This window comes from Strongylocentrotus purpuratus, unplaced genomic scaffold (assembly GCF_000002235.5).
Source record: "Strongylocentrotus purpuratus isolate Spur 01 unplaced genomic scaffold, Spur_5.0 spur5_scaffold_21, whole genome shotgun sequence".
NCBI lineage: Eukaryota > Metazoa > Echinodermata > Echinoidea > Camarodonta > Strongylocentrotidae > Strongylocentrotus > Strongylocentrotus purpuratus.
Genome location: NW_022145607.1, coordinates 9,811,530 through 9,835,356, shown reverse-complemented (window position 1 = coordinate 9,835,356; position 23,827 = coordinate 9,811,530). Strand labels below are relative to the sequence as shown.

At 37.0% G+C, this 23,827-nt stretch overlaps 1 protein-coding gene and 1 long non-coding RNA gene across 2 annotated transcripts in view; one reads left to right on the top strand and one right to left on the bottom strand.

Annotated features, from left to right (window-relative positions):
- The first annotated feature begins 7,160 nt into the window (after positions 1-7,160).
- LOC105440521 (phosphatidylinositol-binding clathrin assembly protein-like) overlaps positions 7,161-23,827 on the top strand; it is a 71,630-nt gene continuing 54,963 nt past the window's right edge. Inside the window, exons 1-4 of the mRNA XM_030994899.1 lie at positions 7,161-7,268; positions 8,775-8,908; positions 21,289-21,431; positions 22,977-23,052. Of these exons, the coding sequence (XP_030850759.1) occupies positions 7,186-7,268; positions 8,775-8,908; positions 21,289-21,431; positions 22,977-23,052 (436 nt within the window). The 5' untranslated portion in view covers positions 7,161-7,185. The remainder of the gene's footprint in view (positions 7,269-8,774; positions 8,909-21,288; positions 21,432-22,976; positions 23,053-23,827) is intronic.
- Positions 14,423-15,315, bottom strand: LOC115928130. The gene is made up of 2 exons (XR_004065906.1): positions 15,243-15,315; positions 14,423-14,545 (listed from the first exon to the last, which is right to left on the bottom strand). It is a non-coding gene; the product is annotated as an uncharacterized LOC115928130 (long non-coding RNA).

Here is a 23,827-nt window from a genome sequence, read left to right as displayed (position 1 = left end):
ACACGAAATACCCTTATTTGTTTATGAAGAGTCTTTTTTTTTTTTTTTAGATAACTGATAAGTGCCCCTTTTAGCTATGTTTCCATCGTCATTCCTATCTCAAAAGAAAGCCTTGTTGTAGACATAATGATAGATTCCGCTACTATAACTCCAGCATATTGTGAGGGGCGGGCACAACGCCCCCCCCCCCCAACAAAAAAAAAGAAATGATAAAAACCATTTGAACGAGCAGCAACCCTAATTTAAAAAAAATGATGGTAATTTGTACTCAAATTTGTCCTAAGCTCGCTCACTTATTTTGATGATATATAATTTATTTTAAATATCTCATAAAAATAATTATCGTAAGCTTCTATTGAGGAAAAGATTACCATCCATGTTGTTAAGTTTCTTGAATAACATCTAATTTTGTTTGCAATTTTTTTTTTTTTTTTTTAATTATGCAGTATGAGGAAATGATAAGAAAGCTGCCAGCGGGGTAGGTGTGTAGTAGGGGTGTAGGTGTGTTGGGGGGGGGGGGGGGCGGGGACACGTCCCCCTCGATTATTTTTTTTAGGGGGGATCGTCTCCCCCCCCCCCCCCTCCCCCGGAAAATTTGAAAAAGTGAGAAAAAATATGTATAGCAAATACTGACTAAAGACTGCAACAAACTTTAAGGCTCTTAAAGTGCAGCGTTTAGACAAATAAAAATGCAAAAATCTTCTCGCTCGGTACCTATATGCTCCCTCGCATAATATCCTTCAAAGTGTTCAAGTAAAAAAAATGGTAATATTGTAAAAAAAAAGTGAAGATTGAAAAAAGGAAATTGCTGGTTTTTATAGTATAGTTTTGCTAAGGAATGTATTTTAATACAACAAAACTTCATAAACCAGTAAGGGGGTTGTCACTTCCGTCACCTTCACCCCTCTCGTTTTCTATGCTCCCTCGCACTGGCGTAATGATTGGGGGGGGGGCTTGGGACAGTTGCCCCCTAATAAATTCAAACGTAGTTTATTTTTAATACGGTACCGGTGATTTACAAATGTTGCTGAAATGGCATGTTTTTAAAAGTTTTAGAAATGTTTTAAAAGCCCTAAGGCGGGCCCCTAGTTGCTCATCTGACCGTAACTAAATGCCTACAAATCCTGAGGTTCCGGGGGCTCCGCACCCGGGACCCCACCAGGACCTTAAGGCAGGCCCCTAGATGCGCATCTGAGCGTAATGAAATGCCTAAACCTGATCTTCCGGGGCTCTGCCCACTGGACCCCACCCAGGGTTCTAAAGCAGCCCCAGGATGCTCATCTGATCGTAATTTAATGTCTTAAACCTCTTACGTCCCCTTTACCCCACTCCAATTAGTGACCTGCATGCAAGTGTCATAAATAAGGTATCAAAATATGCTCATCCGACCGTAATTAAATGCCTAAAACCACTGAGCTTCCGGGGGCGCCGCCCCCTTAACCCTACCAGATAGGACCCTAAGCCGGCCCCCTCGATGCTCATCTGATCGTTATTAAATGCCCAAAATCCCTGAGCTTCATTGGGCTATGCCCCTGGACCCCCACGCCAATTTACGCTCCACTTGATTCCCGCTTTGCTCTACCTGATCGTAAATACTTAGCCGCCCCCCCCCACCCACTTTGAAAAATGTTCCGCGGGGCCTGCAAGTAAAACATGTAAGAGTGGGGGTGATGCGGATTTTTTTTCTGCCCTCCCCCCCCCCCCCCCCCCCCCCCAAAAAAAAAAAAAAAAAAAAAAAACGCCACTGCTCCCTGATCCCTCGCATTTCGTCCCCCAGTCATGAAAAGAAATCGCCACCCCTGGTAATAAGGATAAATTATATAAAACTGCCCTAAAATGCATTTTCGGTATAAATTATAATTTTTCGCTGAATATGATGCAAAACCCGTGTTCAAAGAAGAACAAAATATTCAGATCATTATACGCACAACTGCTAAGTAGTTGGTATATCGAACCATTATAATAGAAATTACAATGAAAACGATCCTCCGTGTTTGCTCATAAGTTTACTTTAATTCCCCCTCTCCGGCCTCTTGGGCTGGTATCAGTAACTTCCTCATCATTTTAATGATGTGTCAAGATACAATATTTATTTACAAAACACAAGTTACAAAATATACGAATACGAAGAGACCACCTTACTGTCTGTAACTGAGATGGTGGCATGATCGAGTTTAGTCATTTCAGAATTATCGGGGGATATGGGGCTTCAGACCCCCCCCCCCCCCCCCCCCCCCGCCTCTGATACTCCTTGACAACTACTTCCGGAAATCCCGCCCCTTCCCTTCTTACTTTGACACAAAGAACTTCGTCTGGAAATGTTGGCATTGTGTATATAGTTCGAGGAGAGGCAGCCTTATGCTCGTGCAGTTTGCTTTCAGAGCTCGTCTAATGATGAAATATTAAAAATGTATCGTTATTATTAATTACATAACAAATAATTCAATTTGCAATTCGACCGTCACGGTTTTAGAAATATATAGTATATACTGTCGTAAATAAAACAGCTGGATTGAAGATGTTTAGAGTTTCAACTTACTCTCACTGGTTTAATGTAAATTTCGTTAAATATTGAATTAAAAAATACAAACAGAAAATATACAATATATTCATATTATATGCTATTGTCTTTTTATCATTTTGAACTATTATGATATGATATTTGAATTAGTCTTTGATTTTGAGTCATGCTGCAGTACTTGGCCGAAAAGTATATACTAGGCAGTATACAGTGAATAAAATTAATAGCGAATGCTGGGGACATGTCTTCTGGTAAAATTAGAACACTGTGCTAATTGAACTTCTCCGTCACCAACAAATAATCAATTCCACTAACTCCTGTGTACAACGACTGGGTGTTACAAGGAGAAGGAGAATCGAGAGCCAGCAAACTAATAATGAACACGAGTGTGGGTATCTCAGGAAGATTATTGAAAAGAGGGAAACAGGCAGACAGAAACAGAGAGAGAGAGAGAGAGAGAGAGAGAGAAGGAAGAGGGAAAGGGGGAGGGGGAATAGAGGAGCAGGAGAGGGGCGGGAGAGGAGGAGACAATGAGAAAGATATAGTGAGATATAGAGGGAGAGAGAAAGAGAGAAGAGGGAAAACTAGTAGACAGAGAGAGAAAGAGATAGAAAGAGAGAGAGAGGGAGAGAGAGAGAGAGAGAGAGAGAGAGGAGAGAAGGGGAGAAGGAGTGTAAAAGAGAGTTGGAGAAAGAAAAGGATAAAGACCGTGAGAAAGAAATTCAAAAGAGGCAGAGAGGGAAGAATATTTATTTTGTAATGGTAGATGTAGATTAAATGTGTTGCCAGTTAAAAAGAAATTAAACTAATGAGAAGGACAGTTAAAACACAATGTTTATTCAATATCTTATTCGAGCTAAAAGAAGAATGACATCTTTTCTAACCTTTTAACACGCGATAGTGATTGTATAATAATATTATAGTACATGATGATGTTACTGCTGATTACAAATACAGAATGTCGTGATATGCAAATCTATGCAGCCACTGTAATCACAGAGGGAAAACTTTATTGATTGTATTCCATTTCACAAACTAGATAGCTTGGCATCGTCCCATACAAATAGGACTAATTTGCGAGTTCGGTCTATTGGCATGTAACTGATTTCCATTATTGATCTGTGTAAAACCAGTACAGAGGTTTTGTTTATAATGCTGTCATCGTATTTATAGTATTTAGGCCTACACGTCACCGTGTAGCTTTGCATCTCTCTCCCTCGGGGTCACACGAACATTCGGGGACACTCTGACTTGAACTTCTGCTCAATAATCCAGGTCTTTTGGTATAGGAGGGAAACCTCGTCTCAAGTTTCTGCATTTCCCATCTTCTTCGCTCGACCTTTTCTTCCAAATACCATTAGAGACCAACCTGCAGACATTACATCAAGTTCGTGCCTCCGGTTAAGGCATTATTAATGCTCCCACGCAAGGGATAGAGTACTTTTCAAGATTTCCAATATTTTTCTGGAGGAGGAGGAATTCGCTCGGAATACGGAATCGGGAATAACATTATGAGGGGAAGAAGTTGCTTATATTAATACTATCTAATTAACAGGACATCCTTTGGCGAGTCCCGTGCGAAACCATATAATGGGAGAGGAAGCCATATAATCATCGTCTGTCGATGACTCCAAGACGGAAACCATTAATGTTACTGGATCCTGCACTTTGGACATTGGAGCCATTCTTTGGAGCTACATAGTGGAGTATAATAATAGTATACGTCGTTGGTATATGAGGATATTCGGGTTACGATTGGTGAATAAAGGATTTCTAATATCTGGTGATTTGCAATAATATTTATAACGAGACTCAGCAAAGAGATTTTTCACGGATTTCATTGATAGTGCATACAATAATTATCATCTTCAATATTTGGCAGGACCACAAAGAAATTCCCATGCAGCTCTATAATAATGTTTTTGGGGAAAGCGTTCGAGTGAGTTCTTTGACGTCATAATGTCTTCAAGACGGGTAATACCAGTTTGTTAATATATACCAGACATAATTTTATAAATAGAATTTCATCATTGAAAAGTTGTCACATTTCAGAACGTGCTATGCATGCAGGTCGACTTTGGACGGCGAATACAGCATAGAGTCAATCCGCAAGAAGTGAGTTAATATCTCACCTAGATGACAGTGTGCAAGGTCCGTATAGATGCAGCTGGCGTCCAAACTTGAAACCAAGACTCGTCTAAAATAATACACGGAGATACTGTGACGCAAACGTGCTCAAATGAGGTATATTGGATTTCCTTGGTCTCTGTATATTGTTGGGATTTAGTGGTACACCGCTTGCAGTAATGGTGAAAACGCATTATGCAGTGCAATGGTGTGAGGAGTATTTCTGAATACCGAATAATGTAGGAGAGGATAACAATATTAATCCTTTCAGGATATACCCTGACAAAAGATTGAAAGATTTTTTTAAAAGGAATAAATGAATAGTGGTAACATTTTAATCAAAATTTGGCAATATAACATAATAATTGCCTCCAAAGCAAACTACATCAGTGATTGTATCAATATTATAGAACACATGAGGCTGATCCAGCAGGGTGGGGGGGGGGGGGGTACAAGTTCGAAGAATCTCTGACATTAAAGGGCACATTTAGTTCTTAGGAATGCCAGAATGAATTTTAGCGGGACAGAGCCTGACCCCTACCCCAACCTGGATCCTCCACTGATAATGGTCCAGTGATGCAAGAATATTATCAAATCGGACATTTTTTATCATCTGAAAACTCTATTTCCCTAATGATAGTTGAACATCCTTTCATAAAATTCGATGCTGTAATTAATACAATAGTTATTCATATTTCGCTTTTTCAATGTATATTCAGATATTGCGTAATAATTAACATTATTTTCTATGTGTCTTTAATAACGAAAGTAATTAAGCCGGATGGTTGCTATGTTCCATGCGTTTAATAAACATTCTGCCGATCGATCAATCAATAATTGTTTAGCACGTGAATGGAATATTCGTTACGTCATGGATATAAAGTGCATACTATTCTATGAAATATGCAATATTGAACCCGGCTATTTTGACATTTCATCGGCATTATCTCTAATTTCTAGCACATTCGCATGTGTTCCCCTGAAAAAAGGTATGCTAATTCATAATGGCTTGCAGGAGTTGGCACGTCATAACAATAAAAGGTGCACATTTTGTTGAACTGTTCTTCTGTTCAGAGGTAGATCGATTGGGGGGGGGGGGCAGGCCCGACACGAATCGCTTTGTTTTTTTTTGTTGGTTTTGTTTTTATCTGTTTTTTCAAATTTTTAAAATACTTTCGCTTTTTTTTTCTTTTTCCTTTTGCTTTGTTTTTTTCTTCAATTTTATTATCCTTTCTTTCTCTTCCTTTCTTTTCTTGTTTTTGGGGTCTTTTGTATTGTTATGTTATGTCATTATAGATATCTTTTTGGTTTCGTTCGTTTTTTGTATACTTCCCCATAATAGGCGTATATAAAAGGATGCATGTGCGTGTACCACCCCCCCCCCCCGCCTTATACACGGAAATCCTGGACCAGTCCGCTTCTTCACGGTCAAAAGGCGTGCAAAAATATTAAATGCGTAAGCATTTCCAAAGATGCGACTTATGCATACTTTTTTAATGTGTTATCGCATGCTCATCCAAAGCGGCGAATCAACTCCATGCAGTCATTTTTTCGGAAGGGGGGGGGGGGGGGGGGGGGTGGTGAAACACCCCCACAAACGATTATACCCCAGTCGCTCCTTCAAGAAACATTGAGCGCAGTGGAAATTTATATCACTGTAGTAATGCGGTTCAGTGGTCAAGTCTCCGGACTGTGAGCCATAATGGTTTGAATCCCTGCCTCCCCCCTAACGGTACTTTGGCAAAGCCTTAATCTACATTTGTCATGCTCGCCACTGGTTTAGTAAATACCTGGTAAGATTTATTCCATGAATGTTATGAGCATTATAAATAGGTTACCGTAGCTATACTGGGGTAATGATGTAAAAAGGTTCATGGTATAAAATTTCTTTATCAACTTTTGAGTATTTGCCATAATTATTATAATTTATAGTTTATCATCCCTGTATATATTTCTTCATTACAATCATCATCATTATCATCAACAGCAGCAACATCGTCACCATCATCAGCATCATCATCATCATCATCATCAACATCATCATCATTATCCTTATGCTTTTAATTATTTGTCCATTCTGCTTAGTAGATAATATTCATATATTTCATAAGATTTGTTTTGGGCTGTCATATTTTCTAGCAAATACAATGGCAGTCTTTCTTACGCAAAATAATATTGTTAACCACTTTATTGTATATGATAATTTGAAAATTTATCTTCTTCTTCTTTTCCATAATAGTTGTTATGTATATATCGATTAATTTATGAATAATTTTGAAAAAGTACTTCTTAGTATTTTATGTTTGTGTGATACCGGAAAATGTTTATATTAATTTTTATATGGAAAGCAGAAGAAAATAATTAAAATAAAATCAATTCAAATATAAAAATCCTTTGGAAGCGGATATAGACGTTATTTCTTAATGTGTTATCAATATCGGCATATTTTTAAAACCTTTTTATGCATTTTGACTGATGTTATACGCCACAGAGCCGGGTGATAAGGAAATAAATCAAGAGCTCGAGAAGACTTGAAGATGGATAAATCGAAGCAGGCTATGCAGTACACAGTGGAGGCTATGCAGTATCTCGTTGGAGGCAGAGCACGTCATCCAATCAGGTAATGGTCTACACATAAAATTGGATAAGTTAATCCCGTCCATCCGCCCCCAGGATCAGTGGCGTATCCAGACCTTGGCCGTATTAGGCATGAAACACTAAGATCTTAGTCTTAGTGAAACACCACCCCGTGTTTGGACTTAACTGACAGGCCTTTCATGCCACTGTTTGCTCTCACCATTTACTGGCATTGGTATCTTAACGGACGTACAAATCATGGGCACAAATCTAGTGAATTTCGATTTTTTTTTTGTTGTTGTTTGTTGTTGTTGTTGTTGTTGTTGCTGATAATTCAATATTGAAGGAAAAAATATCATAAGATCACAATAGTGAGGGAAAACACGTGGCATGAACAGCCTGCCATAGTTAAGTCCAACTTAAAGTCAATATTTTAGTCTTGTGAAACACTCCTGTGAATTTGAATGCATACTGTTCAGAACGGGGGTACCCCCCCAAAAAAAAAAACACATTATAAAACGAATTCAAAATAGTACTCATTTACTACCGAGCAGTAGGTTTCTTTGTGTGAAAAATGTGTATAATAATAAAACTTACCAATGATTCGGGCCACCCGCCCCCCCCCACCCCCACCACCCCCCCTCCCCGGGATCGCCGCCCCGGAAAGGCATACACATCCCTACCAGTCGCTGATGTAATATGACAATTCAGTTTTGGTTGTTTAAGTGGGGCAAACTACTTTAAAGTGTAAGTACACAAATTAAGGGTTTTCTAATAAGCAGAACATAAACAATTCTTCAAAATTTTAGATTGGATGACTATCCTGCTGAAAAAATATATTATGGAAATACTTGGAAGTTCATTTTTCTAGTAAAACCAGTGGTGGAAAGAAAAAGAGAGAAAGAGAAAGGAAGGGGGAAAACATTAGAAAAGAAGACACCAAGCCACATGTACCGCATCCCATCACCCACGAGTATCCTCTCATTATAGACTGCAGCCCCGCCCCCCCCCCCCCCCCTTCATCGTCAAGTGCCCCTTAGCGTATAGACCGTATAGACCCACGCTACGCCACTGCTTATATGTTTAAAAAAGGATAAACGAGTCTCATATATTATTTTATAAGACCTGAGTGCTTATATTCAGAAATTCCTGTATATTTCACACATATTTTTTGGTCATTTTGAGGATTGTACATAAGTATACTGTAGTCAACTTGGAAATTTTCACTTGCTCTTTTCGCACATACGCGCGCAAGTCAATTCTGCGAGTGCACGCCCGCCCTCTCATTGAAATTGAACGTGTACGTTCATGATTATTGCGTACGTACGTGCGCGCGTACGTATGCAATTACAAATTACACGTACAGAATATACTACATGTTCTCTATACACGACAGGTGCCGTTTTCCCCGCTAGCATCGGCAAGACCAACCCACCTTTTCTGAGGACATTTTTGGATATAATTACTCTACACTACACACATCTAAACTCCAAGAGTGTTCTTGATTTGTTTCCACCTAGGACCTAATATTTAACTTGTTCTCTTCCAGCATGTCTGGACGACAAAGCGTTGTGGATCGCATGCAGGCGGCCCGTCATACGATATCGGGATCAGACCTGGCGAAGTCGGTATGCAAAGCCACGACTGAGGAGATGATGGGACCGAAGAAAAAACACTTGGATTGTGAGTATCTAGCATGTCTATTTGAAGCATAATTTAACCAATACATTTCATTACGAATATGAGAGTACCTATGTTGTGGTAAAGTAGGTATCCAGTCGTTAATTTGTATGCAAGGATTGCTGAGACAAATGATTAATTAAAGTACAGAGTCGAGTGACTGGGACTCAGTGAGTGGGAGTGAGAATGAGATGGTTTGCAAATTGCATCATTGTCATTGATTTCACTGATTGTGATTATGCTGTTAATTAATCACATTTATTAAACTAAAGTGTGGCAAACTTGCAGAGAGTACACATCTGTTAATGTTGTAGTAGGAGACTAGGAGTCAAATGAGTTAAAAAATAAAGAGTTTTAAAACATTTAAAATTATTTTTCAAGCCATGGCATGGCATTGGCATTTGCTTTACTTAGACTCTCTAGACCTATTTGTGTACAAAAATATTTGCACATTGCATTGCTAGTCTACTTATTTTGTTTGTTTCCACAGAAGACCTGAAAACAGTGAAAAGTAACACAATCTCGACCCAGAATATAATTCACTGGAACTTTATATTGGCATGTTTTCTGCAGAAATGTATTTTACCATTTGAACATGGACTTACAACATGTACTGTACATGTACACAGGTCGTAAATCATTGGTTACCATTAGATTCTAAGTAATGGTATAACCGCAAATTATATTTACGACTTGTGTAAGTAGTAATCACAAATTAAACTGAGTATAATGACTTGTTAAGTCCATGTTCTCCAGACATCTAATTTACAGTGTACTACAGTACATGAGATGTCTTGAAAAGGGGGATTGAGTGGGTGTGGCATTGAAAGAAACATTATCCATGTAGTCCTGGCAGCAGTGGAAAGTAGTGAGTGGAACAAAACAAAAAATAATATTTTGAAATCTTGTGGAAAGTGGAAACAGGTGGTGTTGTGAAATATGGATGGATTACGCTATGTACATCTATTCATCTTAATCATATATCTTTAATTGTGAATATTCAGGGGGCGTTGAATGAATGTGGGTACATGTAGATCCTATCATCTTCCCATGCTGTGATGCTGAGTGATATATCTGATGTAAAAAAAAGTCTACCGGTATTCATCTTTTCAAAACATGGGATTTTGTAAAATGTTTAAACATACAAACATGCACCTTCTCCCTGATATTTACATTACACCTTACAACAACAATATAAATATGCGATGGGGGATTCCCCTTACTGGTTCATGTATCATTTGCAATCTTGACATTCAAAATTAACTTTCTTATTTTCCTTGACATTGACATTGTTTTTTCTTCACTTACCGGTTTCCATTTTTTTTCTTTCTGCTCTTATCTAAGCCAATTGAATAGGAAGGTTTAATAGTTATGTGCTATTCTGATCATGCCTGTGACATGTGCAAGCAGCAGGGGGTGACTGTCATTGTTATAATTAATGACTGTTAAGGTCAGGGGTCGTACTTATCAGGATATCATGATCTCATCCTGCAGAGAGAAGTAAATTGCTACTCTGCAATATTCCAAGTATTCCCAGGATATTCACTCTTATAATTCACCTGATCTATATTTCAAACGATATCCCGGAAGACAGAAGTTCAACTACATGTACAATCTACAAATGAACATGTACATGTATTGCACTCCCCTTGACATCTGTGGTCTAGACATGGGTTTTTGATGGACACAAAAAGAAGATCTTTTTTCATTCTACAACATATCTGAGTTCTTTGAAATGTGTCTGGGGTGTACATTTACACTATTTATTTGGAATTACATAAATTACATGTCCATATCTACATGTTCATGTACAATGTACATGTACATGTAAGTTTGTATGGAGTCATTTGAGTGGTACTGGTACTGATAAATCACAATGAGGGCACAGGTCAGTACCGCGTTTGTGGGAGGGGGTGGGGGTCTTCATCTTTCTTTTAAAGTGTGAGTTTTTTTTAATTTGCTTTTACCAGAGCTGTAAATTGATCTTTTCACTGCTAAATTCTCTCTGCTCCATGTAAGAGCATGTATGGATGTACAGTATATGTACAGTACATACCCAAGTAATGTACATGTACATGTACATGTACAAATCCACAGTAGTAATTCTTTACAATAATAGTGCTCAGTAAACTTTATTAATGGTGAGTCATTTTTAAATATTATTTTATGAATGATGACTTACATGATTGTAGATGATTGAATCATTCCATTGAACTGCTATCGCTGACTGGAAGGATTTTGTTTATTCAACCGTCTTCGACTCTTCATCCATTCAGAATTGAGTGCATTGAGCTGTAACATTCAGCATGTGTTCATGTGTGTGATTCATTTGTGAGTACAACAAGTGAATGGGAATTTAATGTGCACCAGAGTGGAGGTCAAAGCTTCTGTATTGGGCCACTTCAAACTCATCAAGTACCAGTGGCAGTATGTGAATCTTCCTAAATCCCATGTACATGTACATGAAATCAGTAAAAGATTACCAGCAAAAGGAGCATTGAGTGATTTGGTCCTAGAAAGTTCAAACAGAGCCACATGTACATTACCAATAATATGGAAAAAGAATATCGATGACATTCACATTACTTGTACATTGTACACTGTACATGAACAGTATATACAGTACCTTGGGATTTTTTCTTTTCAAGAATTCAAGAAGAGGGTTGCTTGTCCTACATGTACATGTACACTGTACAGTAAACATGTACATGTACGTACATGTATTAAAGGTAAAGACCAGTTACATGTATGGTCATGCGATTGCATTGTGAAAGAAACGCTGTGGAATCGATCAGAAAAGGTTGATCATCTACATGTAGCATCTAGCATAGATCTGCAAGGTTCTGGAATCATCAAAATGATAAGAAATTTGGCCCATTCTTCGTAAAGTTACAAGCACTATACACAGAAAGATGTATATGGGACTACCCTATATCTCTCACAGACCATGAGAGAAACAAATTTACCAAATATATGAATTATTAGGCGGTTTCCCGGCAAATTTTTCATCATCATGTATTAGTCAAAACATATTCTTTCACATGATTGGTAATGAGAGCTTCTATTTCATTTTTTGAAATTGGGGCGTTTCCAATACTGGTCTTTACCTTTAAACCCAATGTTACATTTTAGCTACATGTACATAACACATGTACATGTACATGTTTCAAGTAGGCTTAGTTTCAAGTTACTGTTACTGTGTGTATTTCTAAAAAGTCAGAATACATGTACATGTATGAATTAGCAGTTCAGGGAAAAAGAAATACTCGGGGGCTACTTTCAAGCTTGCTTGCATGAAAATAACACTCTTTATTTAGCAGTTGTTCTGTTTGACAAACTTTTGGTCATAATAGTGTACTTGTAAAGTAATGGAAGAACTTTGGTGAGGAAAAGACCAATTAGTCGACAACCACCCACTCTTTTCAGCTGTCGCGTATATCAGAAGATACAATGTACATGTACATTATATACAGTACTTTATATTTTTAGGGTATAATTCTTTTCTTCACGGATTTCCTTAAACTGAAAAGCGGAGAATGAAATTATTTTTGAATAGATGCACAAATTTTTACTGCATTTTTATGTACAGTGTACATGTGTATTGACAATGTAGTCGATGTAGATATAGTAATTGTACATGTATATTGAGGACTTGATTTCCATAGTAGTTAATTCACGCACCGCAATGATGTGACGTGCTTCCTATAGTGCTTACCCTATCATGTGACTCACCTGACTCTCGGAGTGACATCATCACACCCCCTTCCTCGAGACAGACGTCATGTCAGCAGCCGTGAGAGGAACTTGATCTTTAAGGGATTATCTGAGAAGACACCGTGTAATAACAGTAAACACAGGAAGCACCCATGGATGCTCAAAACTGAACTGCACCCACACAAAAAACGAACAGCACTTAGTACATGTAAAAGTACATACACTGTACATGGACTACAGTGTATGAACAGTACTTTTGTTGGGCCTACGTACATGTACATGTATAGCGTGTACATGCTTTGTTTTCATTTAAAAAACAAAAAAATAAACTAAACCAATCAAATTTCCCAATGCCAATCAATTGACATAAATAGAAATCATTGAAGATACATCCAGGTTTCTAATACTTTTACTTTTTTGTTTGATTTCTTTCCCAATCACCTTGAAAGTGTTTTGGGGGTGATTTCAACCTTCACCTTGACCGTGAACGGACAAGGTGATTTGTGTGCTGTGTCTTCAAGAAGGCTTATGACCAAGGTTGGGTACCGGGTATTCTGTTTTCAACGGACTGACTTCTCTGCTGACTCAGTTGCTTTAAACCTGTCGAAGACAAACTACATTTACAGTTTGTACATGTACATTTACTTAATAGTGAGAACTGACAGTGAATTAGCTACAGTGAATGTTGTCTGTAAAAATATTCTAATGTGCGTACAGTACTGTACACACAAGTTATTCAAAACCCAGGTACATTATGAACGATTCACTGTACGTGAATATTGTAGTCATAGAGATGTGAGTTCTCCTTGTTACTTTTTTTTTTGTAAATACAGTCGTGAATAATGCATCCTTTTTATGCACACATTGAAAGCAGACAAACGAACATTGACTGCCCTCAATGTAATTTCCTCTTAGTCCCAGGTTTCCCCTGTCGCTATGACTCACTACTCCTGGCTGTGTGACTGTCAAACCCATTCCTACTTTTGGCACACATACTCAAGGATAGCATTCTATAGAAGGAGATAATGGGAGGATGAACTCCGATGAAGTCATCTCGTGATCGCAGTAACCTAAAAACAGTGATCTCCTTTTTTCTTTCTTTGGTGATCGGTGAAAAAGAACATGGCTGGGTCACCGATAGACCTGATTGATTTAGCTCTCAAAAGCTCCGGAAGTGCTCTGGTAAATTGAAAAAATGCTCCAGTAAAAAACAATCAAAAACTTAAATACCAGTGTGACATACTTATAATCGCACTTACATACTGTACACCAAATCCTAAGAGAGCCCAGGGTGCAAACAGAAAAGTCGTTTTTTTTTACACTGACATACACTGTACACGGCAGGATGAGCGATAGGCCTGAGCGATTCAGCTCTCAAAAGCTCCAAAAGTGCTCGGGGTAAGAAAACAATCAAAAACTTAAATATCAGTGTGATGTACTTATAATCGCACTTTACTGTATATTTATTATGTACACTGACATACATATTGTATTCATGTACTGTACATGCAGCATTGCAGCACAGTGCATGCATACTGCAGTACTTTTCAAACGACTGCCACTGCAAGCTCGATCATCCTGGCTAACCTGCATGATTCATACATTAAATCATTAAAAAAATGATGTCAAGAGGATAGGAAACTTCCATCTGAGCACTTCAATACAGTGCAGAAGCTCGTCTGCTGTGGAAAAATTTGAATGAAATAACCAGCTGTCTGTGTGTCACAGCACGCACCCCCTCAAAGGTCACAATAGGGTCGATATTCGGAGCAAGGTGACCCCCATGGAAAGCTCATGAGTGGGTGTGTTTGGGGGTTCAAATCACCGCTGAACACGCCATGTGGCAGTTGCATTTTTCTCCGTAAAAATACCTTTCAGTAATGAAATTTTACCTAGACAAGGAACAAAATGGAACATGAACAGTACCTGTGCTGCTGTGCACAACAGTGTAATGAGGTACCCGAGTATACTCCCATGCTTACAAGCGAATACTCGAGTATTCGGACGCCATGTTTTTTTTTGATTTTTTTTTTTTTTTCTGAATTTTTTTGAATTTTTTTTTTTTTGAATTTTTTTTTTTTTTTTTTTTTTTTTTGCCACCACCATACATACCACTGCCGTAAAGTAATTTGGCGACAATAGTCAAATCACTGACTAATCGCCAATAACTCAAAACACAACAACAACTGGAGCAGTATCCAAGTTCTGTCGCCGAAAACGCATGCAATTTTACTTTGAGTTGCAGTTGAGGGCGCCGATTTAATCATAATAATAACAGTGAACAATGCTGTTTTAAAAACCAAAGATGGCAGAATAATCCATTTTCCTCCAAGTCCAAGCAGAAATCCAGACATTTGGTCCCAGTTTCTGAGTGGTGAGTTTGACAGTGCTTGAGTTGGGAAACATTTTTACCGACGGCACCATGCCAGCGGCCGCCGCTCACCCAGGCACTGGTAAGCGTCGGCCTGGACATTTAATTTTTTTTTTTTTTTTTTTTTTTTTTTTTTTTTTTTTTTTTTTTTTTTTTTTTTTGCGGCCGAATATTCGGGTACGAGAAATCGTACCCGAGTAGTTGTCAACCGTGCGGGTACTCGAGCATTCGACTACCCTGCACAGCCTTAACCTGTGCATGTCAACAAAATGCATGCTGGAGATATCCACAAAACAATGCTCAATGTACATGTATAGGAGTAGGATTCCATTGAATGTGGTACATGTAGGCCCTCTAATGTTATGATGTTTATGTACAGTCATAACCAATCATGAATGCTTTGACATTTCAGTGTTTCCAAAAATACATTTATTGTCATGCTTTATGTACACAAGCCTTCATGTCTGTAGACATTTATCGCTGAAACTCTTGAATAATTGAATCTCAAATTTTCTGAAGTTATTTTCTGCAATACAGTGTACACGTTTTTTTTTTTTTTGGGGGGGGGGGCCTTCAAATTTACATGTACATGTACATACAGTAGGCCTAAATGTACAGTAATTTAGGCCTGATTAAGTAGTACACTAATTCCAGAAATTTAGGATTTTTATTTTTAAAAACAAGCAAATGAATGGTCATCAATCACTCTTGCAATTTGTATATTTCTGGTTACTGGTGCCCTTTGGTATTAGGCATTATTCCTCATTACTATTAGTCCCTCATTAAGTCTGAGTCATTACCAAGTCCCTCGGAGAGGACTTAAAGCCGCCGGTCCCCTGGTTGTTTTGTTTACAAGCTTTCTTACATGTATCAGTCTGGTAAAACAATAATGAACCAACCAACCAAATTTATTTTGACTTTCGTGCACCACATTTACATTGTACACGTACATGAACATGTAGACTGACACTCTACAGTTAGTGTCCCACACACGTTTACATTTCAGATTTGAAGGAGACTTGTGGTGGCTAAACTGTACCTTTTATACGCTTTGTCTGTCTGTGTACTCATTGTCCACTACAGTGAAGGACATATTGAGAGTCAGTGACAGAAACAGGCATTTCCGTAAGGGGCGTGTGGTGGTATTTTGAAGCACTTTTAGGCTCTGCTGTGGGTTCAGTATTGTCTTTCCAAAGAGTCCACATACAAGTATTTACTTGCATACATGTACATGTACATGTACCTCTAAAACAAAATATGTTTACGAATGATAAAAAAAATATAAAACCATATATATTTTTCATTTTGTACTTCAGTTTACATGTACATGATGTCATACAGTACTATGAACACTGAGACAATGTCCATTGCCCAAACTGATGTTCATGATGATATGAATGTAAACAACAGAAATACTGATTCCCCGTAACACAAAGAAGTTTAATTTTTTATTGCTATTTTGCATGGTCTCTATAGCTATTATGACCAGTCAATCGAATATACAATCAACTGCTATGAAGCGTTGAGTTGTGGGCCCCGGGTTTTGCTAACCAGGTATTTAAATTCACACATGAAAATTTACGCACAAACATGTACACTGTACCTGTACTGTACTGTACATAATTTTTTATTACAGTTCACATGTTCCACTTCTTCGGGAGTATACATGAAGTTGTACACCTGTACATGTACTCACTTGGCTGTGTTGACAACAATTTAGCCAGGATTTGAAATACATGTAGAAGAATTTTGATTGTGATAATTCTTTATTCATACAGTTGTAATTAAAGTTAAATGTATTCAGTTCAACTCACTTTGAGATGGATCAGAATGACTACGGTATTAAACTCCCTGCTGCTGTTGCTTTGGAAGCTATTAATAAACCTGTTCACATTAAGGGATATTAACTGGTAGGCAACTTTCAGACTAGAACAAAAAAAATCTTATCATACTGCATACCTTGTACAATACATTGTAACTACTGTACATGCACATGTATACAGATTGTTAGTAGTCTGAACTAGATGTTTAGTCAAAGAAGGATGTTTCTCATTGATAGTGAGATAGTGTAAACACCTTCTCAAACATGTGCTAATGCATCATCCTACATGTACAATGTAGCTACAAAGATCTGCATGCATAAAAGACAGGATGCCTAGCCAGGATATCCTCCCATAAATTATCACATACTTTTACAATCCAGGCAATTCATCAAAGAGTAAACTTTAATAAGTGAGACTGAGAAGTAACAATATTGTAATCACATGATTTGAGGGGGCGTGTTAGAGTTGGTTGTGCAGGGACTGGGAATGAATGGGTACGGTACTTGTAGTAGGATTACTGTACAAGCTCTGATACAAGTAATATACATGTATTTACATGTACAGTTTAGGTACATGTACATGTACGTTAGTATCATTCAGTAAATTATGGAAGAGCAAATTTAGAAAGCACATTATAAAAAAATGACATCAAATGGTTGCATGGATTTTTTTTCTACTTCAAATCAAGCAAACTCTCCAAAAGCTCCGGTTCACAAAATACATGTACAGTACCTCCTTTTTTTTATTGCACTTAATACACTATTAAACATGTAGACATACACTGTATTGTACTGGTGTACTGTACCTGTATAGTTGTAAGAATAATTGACACCCCTCACACATTCTAACTTTTTATGACAAGTACTCCATCTATCCATTAAAAAGAAAATGTTGGTATGAATGTTCAGTCTAATTTACACCATGTACAGGGTAGTGTAAGACTTACAAATGATCCAGCCTTTATCCAACCTGCATTATCTCATCACATTAAAAACAAAGAATAACCTTGTTCATGTTCTGCTGATGCGTGATAGTGAATTCCTACCTTGAAACATCCATACATCAATGTCAAGCATGCCCTCTGATGCCATCGTTTATCAGCATCAAATGTGCCAGCCAGATGCTCATTACAGTCTACATGTGCTCTTACCATTATCATTTTGGGAAGTTTTCTTTCGTCAGAAGAATGATTTGGTAAACAGTACAATTTTATCTGCGAAAAGACTATTAAACTCTCACTATTTTTTAATTTTTATATATTAAACATTACATGTACATGTACGTTCATATCTGTTTTTAGCACTCCTACATGTAAATACCGGTAATGGATATTTATTATAAAAAGGCATTTTGTGCATTTGCTAGTTTTGTATGATACCGTAGGTAAATTCCAAAAAGCAAAATATAAAGCAGTACATGTACATGTAGTAATTTTTTTAGCTAAACCAAAGCCAAGACCTGTCAGTCCTCTGTTTGAAAAGATTCTTGTTGAATGAGATCAGACTAGCCCCTGCTGATTTTCACAGAAAGTGTCCCCAAATGACTGAATTTCCACTTATGAAAAGTTTCAATACCATTGATTGACCACCCAATGAACCCTATTGTGTGGACTGAGCCTGACCAAGAAGTTGACCAGAGACATGTCCCCTGGTCCAACCTTCACAGGTTGAAGTAGTTTTCTTACATTTTTTTTTCTACAGGAAAAAGCACAGCGTGCTATACAAGTACCGGTATTCTTTATTTTTAAAATAAACGTATATAAAAAGGGTCAAAGCAACTACCACCATCCGTTTCTGATTTCCCTACAAATGTCACATCCTCAGTTCTGTGCTTTTAAATCTAACCTTGAAATAGTCAAGGGTGTTCAGAGAATGACAATTTTAGAATGTTCCAGCAATGATGATTAAGTATAAGTATGATAAGTAGAAAAAGAAAAAAGAAGAGAAATAAAAACAATAAAACAATAGAAATTGCTGTGTATGGACCCCACATTTTTGGAGAAAATTCAAACAGAGCTTTTAATGTAAAGGATTATTTTTTCACTACTTTGAGGTCTGGTAATGTTTGTTCCCCCCCCCCCCCCCCCTCTCTAGATATTTCACGAAATGTACATGAACAATGTATCGAAAGTCAGACGTCATGTGTCAGCATGATTCATAGGTTAGTCATAAAAATAGTTATTATTATTTTGTAGGAGAATCCAAGAACGTGGGACATGAAAGGTCGAGGGAGAGTCTCACAGGTGTGCTATAGACTTGGTCTGGTGTTCCAGACTGTAAATTTATATATTGACAAGATGTTTTACAGGGATTGTTTTAACAAAAAATTGAGTCAATGAAAAATTAATAAATAAAATGAATAAAATAACTAATAACTCACCAGTGGATAATATGAAATTTTGCTGTTTTATTATTTATTTCAAAGCTTTACTTGTACAGTGCACACCGGCATTTAAATTATAATGAAGGCCTATAAATATAATATCATTTTAACATTCATATTGCTGTTCCCTACTTGAACAAGATACCTAGGAAGAAGCATGCATGATCCTTGATGCATTACGAAAATGTGCAATGAAATTCTTTGGAAAAAAGAACAAGATGTTTTAAGTTATTGCACACAGAGTACATGTACAGGTAGAACTACAAATGTTCTTCATGTACAATGTACATGCATATGATAATGAGTTGATGTACAGTACATTTACGGTATTAAAGTCTGCTGGTGAGACAAATTACTTGACCTCCAGCGAACTTTGGAAAAAGGTGTGGGTAGAATGTGGAATACACGTACATTTTTGTATATACTGTACATAAATAAAGATATGGAGAAAGAAAAGAGGAGAGATGCATATAACATGAGGAAAAGAGATTTAAAAAAAAGTTTAACATTAGACAGGTAATTGATGACCTTAATACATTGCACCAGTTTGGTTGAGTGTACAATGTATGAGGATTGTCAACAATTTAAAGTCTTGTTGAAAATCCAGGTCGTTAATGATGGTACATGTACTGTACATGATAATATTTTTAAACAGTTACAGCGAACATGTTCCCTTGTTCACATGTAACTTTTGTTACTTTATGTTTGATCTTGCTCATTTAAAAATAAATGCACAGTGAGTATTTATTGCGAAAATATAAGGAATGACTAATCTTTAATACAGCAAAAGAGCTGCAAATTGAAAGATGTGAAAGTGAATTTGTAGTTTGGAACTACAAGTTCATCTCTAGATCCTAAAAAATTGTAAGTGATATAAATTTATCAGTACAAATAATAAAAGTGTCTGAAAGTGTAATTGTATATAAAAAAAAGAAGCTAATCAGCTTTCCCATAATACCATCATCGCATTGTTTACAGCTTTAATAAATAGGACTCAAAGCCTGAACGTCACAATTCAAAAGTATGCACTGTTACACATACATGTACGCGTTAGTGCCACACCGTACTAATGCAATGTCATTACATCCAGCCACTGCATGCACAAGCTATCCCACCCTCATGCAGTGCTCTATCCGGGATCATTAACATATCGTCTGCAGTAGCCATGGCACTCTCTATTTACCGAAAATGTATTGCACCGGCAGCACCGCAGCTAGAAATGGATAGATGCGGGGTGTAGCAGAGGGCTACATGTATGATGATTGAACGCAAGTGCCTCAGAGAACAAACAGCAGTAATTGAAAAACAGAATTGTTACTTTCCCATTGATATTGTTCAAATATATATTCGTGCTGGTAATATTATTGGGTTGGGAAATGAAATAATGGATGGATGCCAAGTTATTGCTTGGTTTATTTCTCGTGTAATCAATCAATTACCTCACAAAATTCAGCCTTGCCTTTTGTTGTAGTGTTGATTATGAAAAGTTAATGATTAGGAGGTGGATGGTGGCAAGAAATTTCCATTAGTAAATTTCCAGCCTTTGAAATCCTGTGCTGGAAATTAATGTGTTTGTTGTACAAATGGAGCATCAGTGTTTAATGTGAACGTGAAAACTTTCAAATTGGCATTGTGTGTGTAGTCCATTGCAAAAAACTGAAAAAAGAGTTTAATTTTGATGTATTTCCTGCAATATCTGGTGTAATTACATTTTTTTGTTGCATAATATATTTATACAAAAACATAACAGTTATTACAAGAAAGAGACCTATACATGTATGTACATGTAAGTTTTCTCAATTCAAAGAACAAACAAAAACAAAAACAAATATTCTAAAAATCCTTTCAGAAGTCTTGTCATCCTTGAGAAGGAAAATCCATGCAGTTTATTACATTTCATGTGAATGTACATTGTACATGTATTAAAAGAAATTGTCACTCTCCTGAAGACGATCCAAGCTTTCTGATCGAAATGTCAAAAAGCAATTCTTATTCCTTTGACAAAATTACGTGGTGTAGTAACCCAGAAAGCTTTATTTTAAACTAATAATGCTTAATGTTTTAATTTTCCATTTTTATTTCTTGTCTTATAGATCTACTGCAGTGCACTGCTGCAGAACATATCAGCATTCCAGACCTAGCAGACCAGATTGTACATAGATCAACCAATGGCAACTGGGTCGTCGTTTTCAAAACGTTAATAACAACACACCAACTCATGGTCTATGGCAATGATGTAAGTATGATCAATTGTTATGCTACTCCACAGATTGCTTAAACTTATATAGGGGAAGTCTAATATTCAGTTGGTTTTAAAAGATCAACCAATGTGAACTGGGTCATCGTTTTTAAAATGTTAATAACCACACACCTACTCATGGTGCATGGCAACGATGTAAGTATGGTCATTATCGATGCTACTCCATAGATTGCTTATAATTAAAGGGGAAGTCCATCCTAATGTTATAAAGTTGGTTTGAAAAGATCAACTAGATTAACCAATGGGAACTTGGTCATCGTTTTCAAAACCTTAATAAAACTTAATAACCACACACCAACTCATGGTGCAATGGATGCTATTCCATAGACTGCTCAGTGGTAGAGCAGTGGTCTCATAACCGGGAGTTCCCGGGTTTGGTAAGGCATTAATCCTTATTATTACCAAGTACCTCAGAGAGGTCTTAAAGTCGTCTGGCCCTTGTTGCTAATAGTTACAAGCATACACACGCTTTCTTAGCAGTCAGGTTAAATAAATAAACAAACTAACCTAAATAAAAAATAAAACAACAAAACAACAATAACAAATACAGTGTACATGTAATTTAAACCTTCATTGTGAAATAGTCAGTGCATTATTGCGAAGGCATCATCTTTTGAGAGCTAGAAAGAATTAACTCACATCATATTTCATAGAGTAAAGTCAGTAAACGCCCTTCTGCCTTTCAGCAGGCAACTTGATTGTCCTTGCCTTCAATTTGAGAGGCATTTTGTAAGGGTTGACAACAGGATCTCTGCCACTTGGACATTTGTTTATTTATTTATTTATACAATGTACATGGATTGCTTCTGATGGGTATTGGGGCTCTAGAACAGGACAAGGAAACCTGTCGGGCGTTTGACATTTTGAAAGACATCTGTACTTTATTTCTTGTCCCTCGTCTTCCCATTTTTCCTTGAGACTCCCTCTCATCTCAGCCAATCGACCTGACCTTTGCTTTGTTTACAGGCCCAGAATCTGGTGGTTGCAATTAAGATTTGTCCTGACTCAAATACATACATGTACATTGTACATGAACTCCTTCACTACAGGAACTGAGAATATAAACAATGTTTTGTCTTTATTATAGACCGGTCACATGTACATTGCAGATGATTATCATGATGAATGGGTGGTCACATGTAGATGATTATTATGATAAATGGGTATACACTGTACACAAAATGTTTTTTATGCTGATTTTGCTGAGTCTTATGACATATGTACATGTAATTTATCATCTTTTCTAAATGTTTGCTTTCCGTCATTTCTGCCCCTATTCTTTGAGAAAATACCCCGTACAAGAATTTTTCCCCTTTGTTATTCCTCTACAATAGATATTAATATTCAATTTTTTTTTCAAATCAAATTTCTTTTTTTTTCTTCCAATATTAGTTGAATTTGAAATTGAATTTTGAAATTGAAATTTGAAATTGAAATTGAAATTTATATTAATATATTTTTGAATAAAGAGAATCTTAAAATAAACCATCATATGTTTTTATATTGCTTGTGTTCTTGCAGCGCTTCATGTGGAATCTAGCAACGAGAGCCAGTGTTTTCAGTTTGGATGATTTCACAGACAAAACAAATGTGCAAGGTCAGTTCAAATTTCTTCCTTTTGTTTGATTCATACAGAATTATACATCAAATATGATCTATTTACAAATAATTATCTTAATGATGATGATCATCATCATCATCAACTTCAGATGGCGCTGTAAAGCGCTGCTGTGGTCTTCACGAGAGCACGCCATGCATCTCTTTCACCTGCCATTTGTGTTGCACCTTTCATTCTTTGTCCAGACACTTTCTTGATATCATCAACCTGTATATTTAAGGCTCCTAGCTTACAAAAAAGAATCCTTCCATGAAAGTTTGGAAGAATAAACCATAAATCAAGTCTTCTTGCATGCACTGTACATATCTAAACTATCTTCTTTTTTCTCCTTTTTTTATTACTAATTTCCAAATACATCATTGTCCGACAATTGGTCTGATTTTGGTCAATCTTCAAACAATATTCCCGTTTGAGGATATCATACTTCTAATACTTGGGTGCCAGTAAGCTAGGAGCCTTACATGTACCGTAAATCTCCGTGTATAAGTCGCACTTTTTTGCCGCCGAAAAAAATTGCAAGTCGGGGGTGGGTCTTACACAGGTACAGAATTTTTTTTTAATTTTTTTTTTTTAGTTTCGATTGATGGCGCTATGCCTGGCAATGTCTCCTAGCTCAGTAATCAGTGTGTTGACTCACCTCTCGGAAACTACAACAACACTCAAATTTTTCTGTCATATTCGTTTGAAAGTTATCTTTTTAACAGATCTCAATAGGTAGTTTATAATAATAATTCCTCAATTTTTTTTTCTATAA